The 21,424-nt window shown below is 41.1% G+C and overlaps 1 protein-coding gene across 1 annotated transcript; it reads right to left on the bottom strand.

The window, feature by feature from the left end:
- Nucleotides 1-14,372: 14,372 nt before the first annotated feature.
- Nucleotides 14,373-20,611, bottom strand: ppm1g (protein phosphatase, Mg2+/Mn2+ dependent, 1G). The gene is made up of 13 exons (XM_070908618.1): nt 20,501-20,611; nt 19,700-19,769; nt 19,367-19,452; nt 18,987-19,116; nt 18,525-18,636; nt 17,951-18,147; nt 17,496-17,677; nt 17,261-17,392; nt 16,482-16,584; nt 15,763-15,894; nt 15,415-15,544; nt 15,215-15,314; nt 14,373-14,728 (listed from the first exon to the last, which is right to left on the bottom strand). The coding sequence occupies exons 1-13, from the start codon at nt 20,609-20,611 to the stop codon at nt 14,528-14,530; spliced, it is 1,686 nt and encodes a 561-aa protein (XP_070764719.1). The 3' UTR covers nt 14,373-14,527.
- Between the last annotated feature and the right edge of the window lie 813 nt (nt 20,612-21,424).

The following is a 21,424-nucleotide window of genomic DNA, read 5'->3' as shown; positions in this document are numbered from 1 at the left end:
ACCGATATGAAAGTAGTTTTCTGAAGCTGCTGCCTTCATTATTGTGTGAAATCAGACCCTAAAATCTTTGACGTATTTATTCAAAATGGTTTCCAAAGCTCTTTTAATGTGTTTTCACCCTCATGTTGACAAAGTTTTGTACTTGTCTAGAATGACATACGTGGCTACATCCTGTGTTTGGCTGTCTATCAGTTGCTTATAATAAAAACAGATTAAACCCACTGGTTAATCTAATGATAAAAAATATTTAATTATCCAGCAATTGATTATGTTGTAGTTTTATTAAACAGCTTTGCTCAGTTGGACAGGTGTGTTATTATCATGGTTTATTATTATCATATCACACAAACAAGTTAGGAAAGAGAGAGATACAGAGGAAAAACTTGTTACATGCAGTATGTTTATGTTCAGATTCTTATTGCGAAATTTTACAGTCACATGTACACACATACACACAAAAGCAGAGCTGCCAGTACTCAAGGCTCAGTTCCAGCCCATTTTATAAGTTTATAGCCTCTCTCTGTCGCAGTGTGTGTGTGTGTGTGTGTGTGTGTTACATAACATAAAGAGGGGCCAGAGTGACATCAGTGCTGACTCTTAACAGGCAGAGTTGAAATACAATCTCCACTTTCCTAACAAGCTATAAACCCAATCAATGTGTGTGTGGACAGCTGCTCTGCGTGTGTGTGTGTTCAAAGAGACAGCAGTTAAGAGAAGTGAAGAAAAGACCGTTATGGGGGTGACAGACGGGGAGGAGGAGAGAGAGAAACACTAACAGATAAATTATCGAATAGAAAGTGACAGAAAGAGAAACAGAGCTTCACAGAGGATTACAACATTTGAAGGAACCTTTATGGAACCTTCAACCTTTAAGTCAGTGAAAGATGAAATCCTCCTCTGGTTAAGTTCTTTAGATTGGCTTACATTCAGTCTCTGGAGACTTAACCAAAACCACAACCACTACATACCTGACTCCAGCCTTTACTCCACATACAACAATGCCTTTTGGGACACTTTCTGTTCTTGTGTGAAACTGTATCTTTAAGTTTGAGTGGCAACACAGGGATTTTTCACTTGTGTAATTCCGACATAATACACAATGTTGGAATTACACAAGTGATTCCAACATAGTGTATTATGGCAGCCCTTTCTCCTAGAAAGTTTTTTTTTGAGTGAATGAAGCGCTTATGAATAATAGATGAATTCATTTAGCTGCTTCAGGGTCCTGGTGTTGTATATGCTGGCTGGCTGTCATGACTTACTGGGACACTTGAATAGAACAGAGCCATCGTTAATGTTATTAATAACACCTGTGCTTTTCCTCAGTCAAAATATCTGCTTTGATTATTATATACAATATGGTTCCTGATGGTGTGCTGCTGAGCTTCGTGATAATTTAAAAATCTGTTGCCTGAAGTAGTAAACGAAAAAATAAGTGACCTGAAATAGTGACTATTTGGCCCATAGCACTGCAACACACAGAAACAAACTCAACAGGACACTGGTGTCAGCCTGACCACCCCTACGAGGATTGTTTGGCTCTAACCTTAACTCTTAGCTTAAAAAGGACCTCCTATTCAGTATCACAGAGTTTTGGCCCCTCAACGTGGTTAATACAAGTTCACATACAGACAGAGATACAGTAACTAAACTGACAGACACACACTCTTTACTGAGCGAGTGAAACTGCTGCCTGAACGTGCTTTATCTCTGTCCATTCAACTCTCATACAAATACTTTTCTTTTTCCTTCCTCTCCTTATCACTCTTCTTCTGTATTTTCCAGTCAAACACACTCTCTCCTTCCCTCTCTCTCTCTCTGTCCCTCATCTTCTGTCCCCGCTCATCACACCACCTCCTCCTCTCTGTTTCTTCCTCTCCATCTCTACAGGTTGTCTGTTTGAATAACCCTGCTGACGAGATGTGTGTGTGTGTGTATTTGTGTTTGCACGTGTGTTCAAAGTTCACAGAGAGTGTGTCAGGTGGCATTTACACAGTTGAGAAACAGTGTGACACATACAGTTTACACCCCCACAGCTCACTCCCACCCTCCTCCTCCTCTCCACATACATCTCTCCTGTGGACTGCTAACAGCAGCTGACCACAGCGTTTACATAAGCACATTACTGCAGATAACACCACATACACCCTGGTCAAGGTCAGGATGCACCACGCTTTCCACATCCTGACCACATCCTTGTGCATATGAATAAACACGATATGTCAAATGGAATATGTGCTAAGCAGAGTAAGGTACGGTATTTACAACACTCAGAGAATATGGACACCTCCCAACTGATATATGTGGGTTTCTTAGAATAACTGAAATAATGCCACACAGATAATATGTAAAAACAATCTTCTAATAATCCTCTCCTAATTTTAATTTTACATTTTTTATCACTACCAAATATTTTTCTTTTCAAGAGCAGCAGCAGTCACAACCTTATTCAGAACTGTTGGCAGACCTTTTGGAAACATACAGCAGCGAGGACATAGGTCAGTTGCTTTTGTTTGTCCAAGGAAACTATCCTGAGCCTGAGAGACGAGTTAGCAGAAGTACTGAGCGTCTCGGCTCCGCTACACACTGCAATGAGATTCCATGCTAATTGTATTTTCTTTGTATTTACTGAATCTCCCCACTGAAATGTCCTGGTAACATTTTCTGCTGGAGTGAACTGAGCTGAGTGATTTGATGCGGTTGCTCGGTCAGCCATGTTTTTTAGTTTGGAAAGTCTTAATTTACCCAGAATTCATGGCAAATTAGCCCTGTTTGAGATTACTCCAGATGCCTATATGAAGTCTGAATATTAGTTTGATCTCAGTCAAAGTCTATCTTTGTAAAACCAGCCCCATGCTATACTTAGAGACCTTTTGAGAGCCTGTTGATGAACTCTAGACCTAAACTGGATTATAACTCATTTGAAAGCCTTGTTCTGAGTCTCTCACTCCCAACCTGGAAAACACTGAAGACAGTTTTATTCTTTATAGTTTATTGCGCTCCAGGCCCATACTCTGAATTCTCAGAGTTTTTATCAATTCCTTATTATCAGGTTGTCCCAATAAGTCCCTGAGGACTCTCCAGGAACCAGGAAAAGAGATCATATTTCTCCTGTATTAGCTTCGCTGCACTGGCTCCCTGTAAAATCTAGAATAGAGTTTAAAATCCTTCTCCTGACCTACAAAGCTCTTACTGGTCAGGCACCATCATATCTTAAAGAGCTCATAGTACCCTATTACCCAACTAGAGAACTGCGCTCCCAGAATGCAGGGTTGCTTGTGGTTCCTAGAGTCTCCAAAAGCAGAACAGGAGCCAGAGCCTTCAGCTATCAAACTCCTCTCCTGTGGAATCGGCTCCCAGTTTGGGTCCGGGAGGCAGACACACTCTCTACTTTTAAGAGTAGGCTTAAAACTTTGCTTTTTGATAACGCTTATAGTTAAGGGCTGGCTCAGGCCTGCCTGGACCAGCCCATAGTTCTGCTGCTATAGGCCTAGACTGCTGGGGGACTTCCCATGATGCACTGAGCTTTCCTCCTCTCCCTCTCCATCTTTACACATTCATCTCCCTCCAATGCATGTTACTAACTTTATAGTCTCGCAGGTTCCTGTGGACTGTGGTCCAGGTACACCTGGGTGCTGCCGCCATGGGCCTGCTTGACTTTCATCACTACAGTTATTATGTTTAGTCGTAGTTCTGTTACTATTAAAGCTGTTATTGCTATTATTAATCTCAGCTATTATTACAGATGTAACTACTATTTTCAGTCATATTTCCATTATTATTATAATTATAGCTGCTACTTCTACTGCTAGTGCTGCCATACATCTCTGTCTGTCTGTCTGTCTGTCTGTCTGTCTATCTGTGTCTCTACGTCTATCTCTCTCTCTGTCTCTTTCTATCTGTCTATCTGTCTCTCCCCCTCTCTCTTTCCCCCTCCTTCTCTATGTCTCTCTCTCCCTCTCTCTCTCTCTCTCTCTCTCTCTCTCAAACCCAACCGGTCAAAGCAGATGACCGCCCACCTACAGTCTGGTTCTGCTCGAGGTTTCTGCCTCTTAAAAGGAAGTTTTTCTTTGCCACTGTCGCCAAAGTGCTTCCTCATGGTGGGAACTGTTGGGTCTCTGTAATAACACAGACCTGCTCTATTTGTAAAGTGTCATGAGACGACTTTTGTTGTGATTTGGCGCTATATAAATAAAACTGAATTGAATTGAATTTTGTACAGTGGACACAGCAGGACAAACACAGGTGTAACTAATACCATTAACGATTGCTCCGGTGAGTGAAGTGTCCCAGTCAGCCATGACAGTGAGCCTGGAACCTGGAATTGGCTCACCTACATGAAATACAGCCATCATTAAAGTGAATAATCACACCTGTGCTTTTCCTACCAAGACGTGTCGAAACGTCTAGACTCACTGCAACACACTGGCGCTCACAACACTGCAAATGTTGACTGATTGACTTAACAGGGATTAGCTATATATACCATATTATATCTTATATTCTATGCTATATTGCTGTGCTGTACTATATACTATTTATACTGTTACCACATTTCACCTTATATCATTATTTTACATCCTATACTATATTATACTTCTATTACATTTGTATATTAACAACCACTAAGTATCATTACTTAATCATATTATGTATTATTGTTATAGTAGTAGTAGATGGTATCACATTACTCTTACATGTATTATACTTTGCTGACTTTGCTGCTACTAATCACACCACTACGTCACTTCATTTGAGACAGTATTTCACTATTAGTTTAAGTACAACATTGGTCGTGGGTACTGTATTTGTACTGCGTGCCTTGTAATTTTGAGTTTAATTGCTCTTTATTTTTTTCTTTTATATACTTCTAATTATGTATTTTCTACTTTTCTCTATTTATCTGTACTTAATTCTGTCCCTGTGGATCAACAAAGGCTTATCTTATCCTATCTTATCTTACAGACACAGAATTAAACTTGATTTTAATTAAATCATCGTCTTTCCTGTAACACTGGATCACAGATGTGGTACAGTGGAGCATATGGACAGTAGACAATATAAAGCGAGGTTGACTGTGAATAAAGAGCAGCTCACTGGGCAGATGACTAGTTCAGGTGATGAGCTGGGAAATGTTTGCAGGTCTGGAATAAGGAGGAGAGGTGAGTCTGCATCACACAGAGATTAATCAGATAAACTCGAAGATGGCACAGCTGTCGCCATGACATCTAATCAAATCAAATTTATCTAATCAAACACATTTATCAAGATTTTCATCATTTTAATTTTAAAGTTTATCATTTCAAGTTTATGTTGGTTGTCTGTTGCAATAATCAAATTTACATCACATGTATATTGGTTTAAATGCTCGCACACACACAAACACACAAAAGCACACTTCTGGGAAACAGGGATTAGTAACTGATACTAAGAGGTGGGAGAAAGCTGCTTCCCTTTGTGGCCTCTTAAACCAGATGTAACCAGCTGGCACACACACACACACACACACACACACACACATACACACACACACAGCTCCCAGAGTTCAGGCTTGTGGCCAGAACGTTTGTCCTTTTCTCAACCGTTTGAGCTGACACATAATGTAGAGAGAGAGAGAGAGAGAGAGGCCCACTTTCAGCTGTGCAGAGTTCAAAGACGCTGCTTTAATGCGTCTCTGTAGAGGACAACAGCTCCTTGAAGGTCTTTTACAGTTAGACTTTTATTACATTTCAGGTCTGATGGTTTAATGAAACGTTTGAATCTTTATCTTCATATTAAAATAACAGACAAGTGAATGTTGCCTAAGATACACGTTGTCAGGGATGTACACACCTCAGATGCAGGGAAAGTGACAAGAAGGATGACATTTGTGTGTATGTTCGTGTGTTACTTGTAGTGCGTGCGTCAACAGCCAGTGGGGGAGAGAGTGAGTGTGTGACATGATGCTGAAGTAGTAACTTCGGGGAGTCAGGTTCATCAGATATGCTTTATGAGTCATGGGAAGTCGGCCCTGAGAGCAGAGGGAGGATGATTCTTCACAGTTTCGATGTTTCTGTAGTTTTCATTAATGACCATTTTATCTTCAAATTTAACAAGCTTTTACAGTGACCTGTTTTTAAGCTTTGTTGTCAATAGTTTCAGACCCTGAATCGGTAATGTGGTGGAATTTCAGGCTGGATATGAAAATATTAAGTTTTTTTTAAGCAACATGGTTTTTCAGGGAGATTTTAGCCACGCTGGCTCCGTGGATGGCAATGTAGGTCAGTCGATTGGCCAGTCCACCACTTTGGTCCAGATTAAAATATCTCAACAATTGGATGAGTTGCCATGAAATGTTGTACAGACATTCATGGTCTCCAGGTGATGAATCTTTATGACTTTGGTGATTTCCGGACTTTTCGGCCAGCACGTTGACATTTGTGGTTTTGAGTTAAGCGGTCTCGACAACTCGGGATAAATTGTAATCACTTCCCCTGACTTTGTACCAAGCACCATCATCAGGTCAAAATCTCACTTTGTCCAATACTGGTTTCTGACCAAATACCTGCAAAACTGATTGATAAAACTTAGCAAATGTTAGCATGCTGACATTAGCATTTAGCTCAAAGCACTGCTGTGCCAAAGTTCAGAGCTGCTAGCATGGCTGTGGACTCTTCTTGTTTCAGAGCACTGATGATCAAACAGTATAAAGAATAATTAAAGGCTCTAAATTGTCTTCAAAACATTACCTTTACGAAACAGATTTTTATGGAATATGTATTTTTTTAACATATGATCATGTTATGCTTTGAATAAAACAAGATGCTGTCACTTAAAATTCTTTTAGGAAAATGTCCTGTACAGCTTCTTTTCTAATGCTCCACAGGTTGTGGAGCTCAGTGCAGGTGTGTGTTTGTGTGTTTGAGCCCGGCAGATAACTGATCTTGCATATGAAACATGTTCTTTGTCTTATTTTCACATGTGAATTATTAGGCACTGAAGAGATGCTAAAAAGTTATTTTTCCTTAGTTACATAATTATGAACAGTGTGTTCAGTCATGAGAAATTAGACGTCTGTTCATATGATCCAGAGCTGTGCTACATATCCACCACAGAGCTTCTGCTGCTGTTACTGGGATGGTGGTTTTCAACACAGTCACAAGATGATTCAGCTGTGGGGAGAAGAGTTCTTCAATCACAAGATCTGTGAAGAGTGTGCAAAAATATCTATTTCTAGTTTTTAAAAAAGTGTTTCTCTTAGGAACTACAGTTAGTGTTGTAAGACTTATCAGTTTAGAGAGCGTGTCCCACGCTGGACAAAGCTCTGGTTTAACTTATGACCCTTAATTATAAGAAGAACTCTCTCTCTGCCTTAATGCATGTGACAGCTGAACAACAGCTCTTTCACTGACAGAAAGCAGACATATAGGTGACAGGAAGCATTTTGAACACACTATAATGAAACCTCACAGTGACTCCACAGTAGTGCTCAAATGAGGTCCTATTATACTTAAAGCTTTAACCAGCACACTCGCATGCACAACCAATGTGTTATATTCAATAAACGAATGTGTACAATGTTGTGGTGTTATTGCCTGTTCATTTACATTCAGGGCTTTACTGCAGCAGAATTGTTTCCTTTAGAGTCTTGTTCTCTTCCAGTGATCACTATAGGTTCAACTACCACTAATGTTATTAAGAGAAACTATATTTTCAGCGAGGGCCTGTAGAGACTGTCTTAAGGGGCTGCAGCCTAAAATGTTTTACTGTTTTTTCCCCTGGACCTTGTGACCTGCTCCACGACTAACTAAATAAAGGAGATAAAGGAACATATGAGAGAAACAAAAGCCACGACAGGATCATGTGTCAAACTGATTAGAGAGTCAGAGGGAAAGAAAATACCATAAAGAGTTCAAAAGAAAAGAAGTGTGAACCATTATTTCCTCAAATTTTCTGTCCTCTAAAAGGAGCTAATTCTTATAGCATGGAGCCAAATTTTACCAAAATCTTTGCCCTGAAAACCTTAAAGGTGGCTGTTGAAAGTTTGTAATTTCAGCCTTCACAAAGAACAGAGTTTGTGTCCAGCTTGAGTTCCAACAGTGACCATTTTCATAAACTGAAAGTTAAACTAAGACCACTTCTGAACTAATGTCCACTTATTCACTGTTCATTGCTGGTATTTTCCCAGCAGTCATATTTATGGTAATATACGGCTAAATACACTGCTGTCATGTCAATCGATAGGGGTGTGTGGGTTGTTTTACGAACCTTAGAGCAACTGCTTCCTGCTTTTTGAAAGTTTTCTTTGGATATTTTGATCCTTTTTCTGCATGAAAACATGTCACTTTTCTAATCCACTGGAACCAGCATGAATCCAAGTGGACCATAGAGCCTGTTCTCTGAGGGGCCACAAACCTTTAACAGTGTTTTATACTCAAAAGTATCATTTTAAGACCCAAAGTGCTGTGCTTATGCATCAAGTACAACTTTAACACCAAAGGTTACTTGCACCTCACCTCTGCATAAAAGACAATCACTGTAAAATAACCTTTCAGTAGTCTGTTCTACATACTGTACTTTACTGTTCAAATGAGAGACAGAGTTTGAATGAGAAAAGGGAAATCCATTTTTGTGGGAAAAGCGCTGGATAAAAGACATTTTGTCAGGCAGAGTCAGAGAGGAGGGGAATTTGTGGCTGAGAAGGAATGAAAGACGAGAGAGTGAAGGTGACGTAAGAACAGCAGCATGTCCGCTGATCAGACAGCTGCTGGTTTCCACTTATCTCTTATCTCTGACCGCACCCTGTGTATGTGTGTGTGTTTACCTACTGTACATACTGATGTCCTGATATGTGTGAATCAGTTCCAGCCTGCACGCTTGTGTGTGTGTGTGTGTGTGTGTGTGTACAGGTGTGTTTGTGAATGATCAGCTGTGTCTGTGTTTCAGGTCTTGGAATGTGCTGCCTTGATGAACCCTGATGTTGTTGACTTAATGTTTATATTTAACACAGATTTGTACCTGCAGACTTTGTGCTCAAGCATGTACAGATGTGTACTTGCATATATAATATCTGTGTGTGTGTGTATTACCATAAAGCATGAAACTAATTGTTGTCTATTGCACACTGATCTGTCCAATCTGCCTCCCCCATCCCATATTTCAGCTTCACTTTCTGTAATCTAATAGTTTTTTGTTTTCATTTCTATTTTCTTTTCCCATGTTCATGTGTATTTAATGGATCTTGACATTATTTATCTAATTTTCAGGATGTTTTTAGCAATTATCGATGTTGTAATCACCTCATGTGATTTGGCTCCTCTTTCGATTGGTTGTTGCAGCCTGAAGCTCTTGTATAAAGATTTTTATGCTGTGAATTTGTCGACTGACAAAAGTCCATAACGGAAACGTTATATTTTGAATAAACTCTGTATGGAAAAGTCTGAAATGGATGTTATGCCTAATGCATGCTAAATGTGTCAGCACCACAGTGGTTAATAAAACTTTAACAAAATGAAGGAGGGCATTTTGCTGAGGGCCGTCTCCCACAGTGAAATCTGAAAATGAGAGCCTACAGCAGAATCAAGTCAGGGAGGTAAAAGCTACATGAATTAGGTGAAATTTGTTGAAGGATGAAACACAAGGGCAGGAAGAGAGAAACCGAGAAAGACAAAGTGTTCAGAAAGGAAGGAAATACAAAGGAAAATAAGGAAATGATCAGAAGACAAAGATGAGGGATGTTATAGTAAAAGACGAGAGTGAAGAAGAGAGGAAGTGGAGTGACGAGGAGAGAGGAAGTGACAGTGGGTGGAGAAGAAAAATGGGAAGGGGGGCACAAGAGAGGTGAAAGGATGTGGGGAGTTTTCCTGTTTTTCTACAACTATCAGTTTATTCAACATGCTTAGCCTGATGCTGATGAATTACACAGGAACACACACACACACACACACACACAGATAGGATGTGTCTGGAACTGACATGTTGCTATGTCCTGCCAGCAATAGGACAGCTGACTGTGACATCAACTGTGTGTGTGTCCATGTGTCAGCAATATGGGGTTGAAGGATCATTTTTTGACCACTTGAGGCAGCACAACAATCTATAAAAACAGTGATATAATACAACCTTATAAAATTGATACGGCTAACATGTTAGCCATACTGGCTTAGTTACACATCCAGCAGAAGTCCAAAAAAATTAAAGTAAGTCCAATATTCACTGTCCTTTTATCTGTTTTTGGTCTCTACCAACTCTCGTCTGTTTGACATTTGGTGCTGGGCAGGTAATGTACAGGTAAGATAAAGCTGTTTTAACTTGTGACGTTTTCTTATAATAATCCTGCATCAGAACTACGTCTACTACTGCAAAGGATAACAACATTAGTAGTAGTGGCAGGAATGCACATTAGAGGTGTGTGACTCTGAAAAAGACCTTATAGTTAACTATTTTTGGTCACAGCAAGTATTTAAACTGCACTACAGTGACCGCTGGAATGTGTGTGTGTGTGTGTGTGTGTGCTGAACTCATGTGCAGTGTATGAGGGCAACGAGGCCAATGCAGTTTTAGGAGTGAGAGCAGGAGATCGAAAAAGATCTTGATGAATACTTTCAGTGTCTAACTACAACCTGCTATTGTGGTCCAGCTTTCTATATAAGACCTGTTGGGTAGACGGCACACACACACACACACACACACACACACACACACACTGTTCTATATGTACAATTGCAGGCCAGGTCTAGTTGGACTCCTGTGGTTCTCTTCCACAGCCATCAGTCAAGTTTAAGAGTCTGGAGACAGAAGCAACTCCCCCTACATACACACAGCTGGACAAGGCCGCCATTGAGCTCTACAGTAGTAGCATTTAAGAAGCATTTTATAGTTCCTGCAGTGAAAAATCAGCCTGGAACTGTTACTTTCAGTGGCCTTAGTATTTGAGCAACAGCGATCAAAATATTATAGGTAACAGCTGATTTTCAGTACCTGAAAAGGGCCTCACAGCCGTGGTTCAATGACGAGTGAGGTAGGTGTCATGCTTCTTATTTCTGGGACAGAAGTCTAGCCAAGAACAGAGCAGAGTAGTTTTAATCATATTCATTATACATCTAAGGACAAAATAGTCACGTTCACACTGATACGGACACAAACCCTAAGTGTGTCTTGGCCTGTGTTTGTCTCTACCAGCAACCAGACTAACAAACTTTACACGCTCTCACTGTATCCACACACGCCACTGAAGCTTCTAATCTACAGACAAGAAGAAAAAAACATCCTTCCTGTTAAAGAAAATGTGTGTGTGTGTGATGACATTTTTAGATTCCAAGGACAGGGTGTGTTTCCTCTCTTGCTTTCTATTGTTCCTGCAGCAACAGTGATCCTCAGGGAGCAGAGCAACCACCAGGACTGTGCAGCAGTAGCCAATGGCAGGGCAGGACGGAGAGGCCCCGAGGCTGATGAGAGCTAAATTCTGACCTTTTTTTTTTTTGCCTTGCTGTTTCTATGGAGATTTGAAGTATAACATACCCACTGCGTCTTCATGAGAAGGACTGTGATCATGTGCCGTGGAGGGCGAACAGTCCTCAGGTTTTCATTTGATTCAAATGAGGTTACTGTTCAGTACGCCCTCGTTGCCTGAAGGTGTGTGAATCGGTGGCTTTACTCTCTGGTTGGGATGAAACCCTCCAGACTCTTTGCCCTTCATGGCACATGGTTACCTCTCACTGCTTTAAGGGCCCATAAAATATCCAACCATCAGCATAACTGGTCCAAATGTCTCTGCTGCCATCTGCAGGAACGTGTACACAAGCTGTCGAACAAAGACGCAGCTCTGCAGGCAGCACACAGGGAAACCTTTTGAGAACTATTGGATGGACCGTCCTGACATTTGGTACACACAGTTCATCGACCTCTCAGAATGAGTTGTAATCTCTTTGGTGATCCCTTAACTTTTCATCTAGTGCCATCATCAAAATGGTCAAATACCTGAAAGACTAAATGCATTCCCATCAGCCTCAGCTGTACTTTGTGTTTAGGGTTAGATTTAGGCTAATTACCACATGTTAGCATGCTAACACGCTAAACTACATGGTAAACATCATACCTGCTTAACATCATCATTTTAGCATTTCCATAGTGAGCATGTTAGCATTTTGCGCAAAGCACTGCTGTGTATAAGTTACATACTGCACACACACATACAATAAAAAACCTGACTTTACATCAGCCCAACTTTTAAATAAGACACTCCGGCTCCTCACATATGTAAATGTGTTACATTTATCGCGTGTCCTCTTTCATTTCCCCATGCCTTTAATCCCCTTTTTCAGATACTGAATGTACACATAATCTGGTGTGCTGTATGTACAGTAACTGTCTTCTTCTTGTCCATTAACGCAGTTTCGCATTGCTACCTTATGTGCAAAGTTGACATTTTGGGCTGAGACTGACATGAAACAAAAGCTCATCCTCAGGGGAACATGAATTTACTCAATACATCCTCTATCAGTCTGGCTGGGAGGAGCGGTTCTAGGACCAAAGCACTGGATACACAGTAACAACTAAAAATACTGAAGACTTCAAACTGATAGCTAAGTCCTCATTTATGTTCGAACAGGATACTAAAAACAATATTGGCAAATTGTGCCTGGCAAAACTGTTCAATTAAACTTCTGAAAACAGGCATCAAATCTATGAACAGAATTTCACAATAAAAGACAAATTAAAGAGCTGATGCAGCACTGGTTGCTTTTAAAGAAACACACAGGAATACAATTGTCTCATTATTTAAAAAAATGTATTTGTATGTACTTACATACTGGTGTCAAAAGAGTATGCACCAAAAATGTCACATTGACTCACAATTACAAAGAAAAAGCATTTTCTTTTTCTTCAATTACAAGTATTGAAAAAACTATGTACAGAAAAAGGGCATGGTGACAAGATAGTATACTGGAAACAAAATTAGTCACACAAATATGGTTTAAATGAGGCTTCTGCAAATAAAGAAAAAATATCTTCTAAACAGTTCAACTGTGTTGGTGCTCTGAACTTCAAATTGTATTTCCACTCAAAAAATTAACCTTGTGCATCCTCTACACAGTCTAGCGTCAGGGCGTTTCCAGAGTGTGCTCACACAAAGGACTTCTTTTAAAAACTACCAGAAAACTGATTAATCAGAAAAGAAAAAAAAAAATTTGAGTGGAAATACTTTTTACTTAAAACACATGACCTAGAGATGATCTTAAAAAAGGTGTTGGACACAGGGGACAGATAGGGAGACGAGCTGCATGTCCAGGGCTTCACTCACCACCTCTCTCTGGATGGACAGAGACATAAAATGGCAGCAAGCCTTTATTGTCTCGGTCTGTTTCCCTGCCATCGGATGAAAAGTACACTATCTCCCAAAAACCCTGGCATCTTTTCTCTGTTTGGAAATTTAAAGATTTTGATCAGGACAAGACACAAAGCAGGAATGAAAAAAAAGGCAGGATAATGGTGACGTTATGCGACTAGCAAGACTGAAAAAACGATCCTCACTTGTGAATGGGTGCTAATGAAAAAAAGAAACTATATAATGGCAAACAAGAGCAACTGGACTAGCACCCCCCAAATCCTTCAGTTCCTCGTGCTGGAGTCTGACTGACTCACACAAACTCAGGGTGGGATATAAACATCAGATGCAGTGTACCGACACATTCAGTGCAACACTAGAGTAGCACACGCATTCTCACTGCATCTTCAATCTTTAATTTGGGCTACAAAAGGACACAACCATCCTCTCATTCGATCAGTTTTTCTACTGTTACCTTTAAATGCCAATCTATCTGCAGATGGGTTCAGTTAATTTGAGGATGTGAAATGGTGCCTATGAAAGGAATGTGTGGTTTTTATGGCACTTTGTTGACACAATGACTGCTTTGTAATTTCGGCACAACACACAGAGAGCACTGTGCAGTTTCATATTAGAAAAGTAACGTGCATATTTCATATTGCAATGAAAATGCATGTGTCACACTGTAAGATCAGGTCACTACAAGAGCTATCCTCAAACTTCCACTAGAACAAACTGTGTGGGAAACACTGTGCAGTGCATTTCTGCAGAGATGGTGAGACGTCTTAAATGTTTAGAAATACACACTAATCTCTGTAGACTGGTTCGTCCGGCATCTTCCTTCTAGTTACAAATACGTGGACAATGATGTGCTTATTCAGCATGCCAGTGAGTGGCGAGTTTGTGTCTTCTGAATTTAAGAAGTAAAAGTGTGTCCAGCTTCTTTCCAAAGAGAGTGAACAAAAGAAACAACTGGATGGGGGGGGGGGGGGGGGGGGGGGGGTTAAAGTGAGAATCCAACTAAAACAGAGGGCAAAAAAAAACTATACCGATGATCTTAGTTCAGCCGATCTTTGAGCATCCGTACAATATTTGTAATTTCTGTTTTAGGGCGAATCAATGTTTGTGAGGTCAGGATATGATTTTGAACAGAATGTGTCTCTGGTGTATCTGGGGTAGCCTGGGACCTGCTGCTCCCTCTGGGACAGTTTCTCTTTGCCTTTAGTCACTTTTAGCCTTTTTGCTGTCGTTTCCGTTCTCCTCCAGCTCGGTCCCTTCGGCCTCCTCCGGGTGCTTCCTCTTCTTTGTGTCGTCTGACTGAGCAGGGGACGGGTGTGGCCGCAGGGTGATGATGACACAGGTCATGTTGTCACATCCTGTCCCGTCTCCAGATGTGTCAGGGGCCAGACAGTGGTCCAACAGCTGTCAGGAGGGCATATGGGACTTAAAATTAAAGATGCATCAACATATTTATTCTTATCCACTAAACAATGTTTGGAGTCAACTAAGGCTACAAGCTAGATATCATAATGACGACATGGTAGAAAATCTAAGCAACAGATAAAATACTTTCTTTAAAAATCTTAAGTACATCTTTGAGTAAATTTCAACCTGTGTGGAAATCACCGGAAATATTTAATTCTTAACATTAATTATACAGTAGTGCCTCTATTGGTCATACTACAAATTATGACTCATTGCTCATCTTATTGCTAATGTGGATTTGCTGCCTGGCAGGCACTGCAGGTAGAGGGAGGAGGGGCTGCCGTCTCTGTCAGTCTACGAGAATTTGCCATATTTTAAGATACATGTGTGATTGGGATTCCCGAGCTCCTGATGTAGTTGCAGAAACTCTGACCTACTGATTTAAATACAAATATTCAGTGCTTAACAGGAGCTCTCGCTCACCTCTTCCACTATGGATGAGAGGGGTCTGACATGGCCACTCTGGTCTGGTTTGATCCTCTCACTGATGAAGTCCACCACCTCCTGACTGCTCAGCACATTCCTGCACACAACACATGTGGAAACAGGGCTCATCAACAAGTAAATGACAAACCAAAAAGGAAAAACAACTTCTCAGCATTAACATGACCACTCAAACTCACCAGATGCCATCGCAGGCGATGACCATGAAGTCGTGGTCCTCGTTGAGTGTCAGAACTTTGACGTCTGGCATCGCAGAAATCATCTGCTCCTCAGGAGGCAGGACCTTGTTCCTCTTATAGAAGTGGTCACCTGAGAGTTAACAGCATGGTAAGAGAAACTTAAAACTTAACCTTCTTACAGATGTGATCATCTCAGAGGAAGAGAATGTACAAACATTTTAGCTCACTGATTTGAACACAAACATATCATTATTATTATTAACCTAGAGCTGCTATAAAGCTTAATTTTTAAATTAAATTCAGTCCTTGCAAGACTAATCTAAGAGTCACACACAAAGTCAGCCATACCAATAGCTCTGGAGAGATTCAGTCCACCGTTGACCCGTCCATCCATGGTCACTTTCCCTCCAGCGTTTTTGATGCGAGCCAGTTCCACCTCGTCCTCTGGCTTGTGGTCGTACGACATGTCGACAGCTTTGCCTACACCAACCACAAAGACAGAGCTCTTACATTTCATACAAAGATTACTGCAAATCCTTTTATTAAAAGATCTGTCACTACCCATTTCAGGGGCAACCATGCAAGAGCCAAACACTTTGATTGGCTGTGGCCGAGTAACACGACTACATCACCAGACTGTGGAAAGAAAAGTGTGTATTTTTGCAAAAAAGAATTTGACTGCCAACATAAAACATCTTCAAATGAATGATGCCATCCTTTAATCAGATTGTAGACTTCCAAATGACATAAAAAAATTACCTGTAATCTTCCTGTCATTTGAGTTAGCACCTCAAATGATCTTCATTTATCATTTGCTTCGATGCACTTATAATATACGTGGCTCAAGTGCAATACTGTAACATCCTGCATCTTTTTAAAAAAATAAGTAGTATTAACTAGCCTGTTTAATATAGTCAGTATATGAGCTTTGTGTTCATAAGCTAAAATAATATATTGGAATGGGAAGGCCCACGAGATTAACTGATAAGAGATTTCGATTTTTCACCATCACTTTACAATTCAACACTTCTATCAGGGTAAATAGTTATCAAGTGGTTTGGACCTACCGCGCTCAGACACCACGCAGCGAGAGTCTCCAGCGTTGGCCACGATCAGCTGTTTTCCTCGGATCAGAGCCACGACAGCTGTGGTGCCGCTGTCTGAGCCCGGCTGCGAACGCATGAACATGGGAGGTGTGACACACATTTTAAACCTCCAGGATGTTTCACACCAACTTTAAAAGACAATCCCCTCTTTCCGTAAAAGACAAACAATATGGATCCTTTGTGAAAGTCCCCATCATTCTAAGACTAAAATAAAACAGCTTTCAGACATTTTTCAGCAGACACAGGAATTTAAAAAAGGCAGCCACTAAAGCTTCTTGCATTTACACAGTCATCACAAATCATTAAATTTGGCTTAGGCTGCAATGTGGCCATCCAACATACTGCAGGCTGTTAGTTGGCTTCATAGCCGGAAAGAGTTGCATACAATGCTTCCAATATAACTAATTCCACCAATGAATATTAATATATGAGAACACTTTGTCACTTTAACATTTGTTAAACAATTTATGACAAAAGTGGTACATGCCGCAGTGAAGTGAAAGAAGTCCTAATATTTTGACAACTCAGTGTGATCAATGTCTATTTCTTGCACAAGCCATGACTATGACAAAAAAACATCTGACTTATCAGTGCATAAACTCCAGAAACACTGCATTGCTGTTCCCACTCTAAGGTGAACTATGTCACTCTCTACGATTACATTATTCTACATATCAGTCACTTTATTGATGTCCATGGATAATAGTTTATATGGGAAATGTGTTTTGTTTTGTACACACCTCCTCCTTGCCGTCCATTCCAGGAAGACACATTTCCTCCTCTTCTTCATCCTCAGAGTCTTCCTCTCCCTCCTCCGTATCCTCCTCTTCTTCCAAATCACTGCTGTCACCCTCTTCCTCTTCACTGCCATCCTAATAAAATTAAAAAAAACAATTACAATGTTTTTCAAAGTTACCAGAGCAAGTGAGCTTTCACAGCCAAATAGGATGGTTTATTCTGGCCTCCTGCTCTCACCTCTTCATCACTGCCTTCCTCCTCTTCTCCTTCCTCAGACTCTTCGCTGTCGTCAAAGAACCGGGACTTGTTATCTCCTGCAGCCTTGGAGGACAAAGAGGAGCAGGAGGGTCCTGCATCTCCTTCTGCCTTACCAGCCTTTTCTTCTCCATTGGAGCTTCCTGACCCTCCACAGTCAGCTGCTGCAGAGGAGAGACGAGGGCAACACGAGGTGTTGGTCAAGAGGAAAAGAAAGGAGTGGAGGGGATGTTTCTTTTTTTTTTAATGCAACAGTAAAAAGAAAAATAGATAAACCGACAATTTTATCTATTTTGACATAAAAAGGATGGTCATGTCAATGTTTCGCTTAGTTTTAAACTTGAACATTAACCAGAGAACTTATTTCATGTCATGTCATCTTTTTGCAGACAAAAATGTACTTGTCAAAAATTCCTGAATCCCAGCTCTGTCCGTACCTGCACCACTGCCTTCACCTCCTCCTGTTCTCCGACAGGCTCGCAGCTTAGACCCACATGCCGCTCCTTCGCCTCCCTTCGCCTTCCCATTGCTCTCCTCCTCCACCTCTCCATTTAACCCCTCCTTCTTCTGTCCTTCCCCAGCTTTCTCTCCCGAGGCCTCAGGGTGCGAGCAGGACGCCTTCTTAGCAGCCGCACTAAGAAAAAAAACACAAAGAGGAAATAAAGAGGAGCCAACAACATGATCTTATTATTAAAGTTTTATGTGATATGACTCCTGTTGAAACAGGCTGTTGGGGTGGGACATTATACAGCAAGGTGATTGATTTTATGTGTAGATCAATGGGCTGTAAGTTACGGAGAGAAATGGCCAGAAGGACAGGACTGTTAAAGAAATGTGATGGCTGTGTGGGTTGACTTGCATGAGGTCACCACTGAGGATGTTTTCCATGAAATAACATTTCCAGGAAATTCAAGTCCCTACTTCAGAGGCTGTTTAAGGCTCAATACTTCTTAATAGCCACATTAGTGTTAGTCCTTGTATGAAACGTCGAAATAAAAAGTCTTAGACTACCTGATGGCAGCTGCATGCTTGACAGCATTGCGGTTCTGGCCATAGCGTACAAGCAGCTCCTCTATGGTCATTGTGGCTTCCTCGTGGAGCAAAGCTGCCTCCTCCGTCTCCACTGAAAGGACGGCAGAAACATGGAATCATTTAGAAGTTAGTAATTATTAATTAGGATTTGACATCATTGCTTGGATCTACCAGCAGTGTACATGCATGCACTTCAAATGCCTTTTATTTGTTGTATTCTTGTTTTTTTTTGGTGTAATTCTCATGCCATTGATTGCGTTTGTGGTATTTTTCTTTAATAATTATGATAACTTTCGCCCCCGGATTATTGCATTATGCTGGATGTCAAAACTCTCAATCCTCCTTTACCATCCGACCTTAATGAGCTTTGTTTTATGTTCCTTACACCTCACATCCATACCAGACATTACCACATACATTCATTGTTAGGGGTGTACTCACAATCGTCCTCCTCTGCCACCTTTGCAGTGGGTGGCTCCTCTGTGGGCCGTCCAGCAATCTGGACCAGCTCCTTGATGACTTCCTCTGTGGTCATTCTGCTGTCGATGGCCAAGAAGGCATCCTCCAGAGCCTGGAAGCAACATGCAAAAACGTGTCAGTAAAACGACATGATGTAATATTAGGTCGATGAGATTCATGTTACAGGTCTCTTCAGAGAGTGCTTAAAATTTATCAGTACTGTGGAACAGAGACAACGTGGTGACCACACTCTCATAATACATGGCCTCTGATCCTAGAGCAGCACATCTCTGGTCATGAAGATCTCGGCCCTGTAAAACTTGTTTACGACAGGTCATCTTGTGGCTTCCACAGCTGCTCACCTTTTGCAGTTTGCCGTCTTTGTAGGTCTTCTGCTCCTTGATGATGTCAGGAAGGTACTTTGAACAGTACAGAGCCACCTCTTCACCTAAATGGGACCAGCAGATCATATAAATTCTCAAGATAAGTGTATGTACACATAGTACTCAGAGAGGTGTGTAAAACAAACAATAAGGGGGAAAACCATGGAATACTGGGTGTGTTGTGTGTTGTGACATGGAGTTTTGGGAGAAACTGATTTGACTAAGTCACAAAACACTGTTAAGTTAGTAAGTAAGTATCCTGCAAAAAAATAGAAAATAGAAGACTTTGTACAGTATATGTGTGTGCGTTACCTCCATGTCCATCATACACAGCAAACATGGCCGTCTCATCATCAAACTCTGGGATACAATTGTGAGCATCCTGTGACACATAAAACACAAAAATGCACATTACAATACAAACAACATGACACTTTACAAATCGGTACAAATCAAGAGACAAGATGACAAATGGAGACATCTACACATTATTTTAACACATTGTCATATAATTCAAATACATATATTGTTCAATTACTTTGATCAAGCAACAAAGTTTCTGATCTCTAACAGTCAATGGGCCTTGTGCTATCATTGCACGTCTTGTGAACTGAATTACTCACATGCATCCACTTAGTAACCAACATTACTCTGTTGAGACCTGGTGTCATTTCTTCTATTTCCTCATTAAAAGTGACTTAATACGATGAGACAAAGACACCAGATCTCCAACTGCTGTCAGCTGCAGTTAGGTACCGTCTTCACACGCGAGTCAAACAGCAGACACCAATTACATGCTCGTGAATGTTGTGGGGGATTGATAACAATGCAAGTCAGCATGCTCAAAACACCCCGAGGATAAATTGTGGATTTCATCCATTACTGCAGCTGATGCTCAGGGAGAAAAGCTGGTTTAGGAGTGTGACGGACTTCCAGGGAACTCTGGAAAGACGCCAACCAGCTCCGTACAAACAAACCTATACAGAGAGAAGCCCCACATCCCTTTATCCCGCCATTTAGCTACAACTCAAGGCATATTTTCTCTTCGTTGCGTTCAAGAAACAGAGCGGCAACATGGTTGTCTCTGATCCGGTCATTCATTTTCCACCTCACCTCCATGGATACACGCCAGCCCTGCATGGCAGAGAAACCGTAGCTCATGTTGCTGTTGCCGCCATCGGAAGAGGTCTTGGCTGTGTTAGGTTGCGACAGATAAGCCCCCATGGTTGTCGGTTTCTATGGCTTTAAACCTGGACAGAAGACAACAGGGAGGAAACATTACATTTTAGCTTCACATAAAGAGACAAACGTGTAAGCCAATACGTTTACCACACTTTAACTGCGTTTACCAGCTTGGCTAGTTATGGTTGCTAGCTAGCTAACGTTAGCAACACCACAACAAAAAGTAGACGCATCAGCTAGCTAGCATCACTGTGCTAACAGACGCAAACCCGGCTAAACTTCCATCCGTAACCTCTGCCCCCGCCAAGCAAGCGGCTGCGCAGTTGTAAAAACATCAAACACTCAGCGCCGACGGTTAATTTACCTATTCTGACAGAGCAGGACGAGCTTATAAATGGGTCCCAAAGAGAGAGATTCACATAGGAAAGATTGCACGTGTGGAAGCAAAAGCCGCTATCAACACAGACAGACCTAAAAGAAGCAGGAGCCGCGGAGGAAGTGAGGGCTCGCGCATGTCCCTTTCGTTAGATCAAGGGGGCGTGCCCGACACGTACGTCACACGTCACAATGTCACGTTTTATTTGTCTTTTTCCCATTAATAAGCTATAAAATAAATAGGAAGAAAATAGAAAATGATACAATATAAGAGCAAAATGTATAGAAAAAAGTGGTGGGTGGGGGGTGTATTATGTGTCATGTATAACAAATCCTGTGAAAAGACTAAAACCAGCTATGAACTGATCCTAGCAAGTATTTTCTGTGTAGCCAAAGTCTGATTGACTGAGTGACTCCATTGGACGGACAGTTTATTTATTGGGTCAATTCCACACTGTTGGTGCAGAGGGCCTAAATACT

Source organism: Enoplosus armatus, chromosome 1, assembly GCF_043641665.1.
Source record: "Enoplosus armatus isolate fEnoArm2 chromosome 1, fEnoArm2.hap1, whole genome shotgun sequence".
In the NCBI taxonomy this organism is placed as follows: Eukaryota; Metazoa; Chordata; class Actinopteri; order Centrarchiformes; family Enoplosidae; genus Enoplosus; species Enoplosus armatus.
The sequence above is the reverse complement of the archived record's forward strand: the minus strand, read 5'-3'. Positions and strand labels throughout refer to the sequence as shown.

Coding starts and splice junctions, on each gene's coding strand:
- ppm1g (XM_070908618.1), bottom strand. CDS start 20,611: ATGGGGGCTTATCTGTCGCAACCTAACACAGCCAAGACCTCTTCCGAT. Junction 19,453..19,699: donor TGTGTATGATGGACATGGAG/GTAACGCACACA, acceptor GGTCCCATTTAG/GTGAAGAGGTGGCTCTGTAC. Junction 17,678..17,950: donor AGGTGAAGGCAGTGGTGCAG/GTACGGACAGAG, acceptor TCTCCTCTGCAG/CAGCTGACTGTGGAGGGTCA.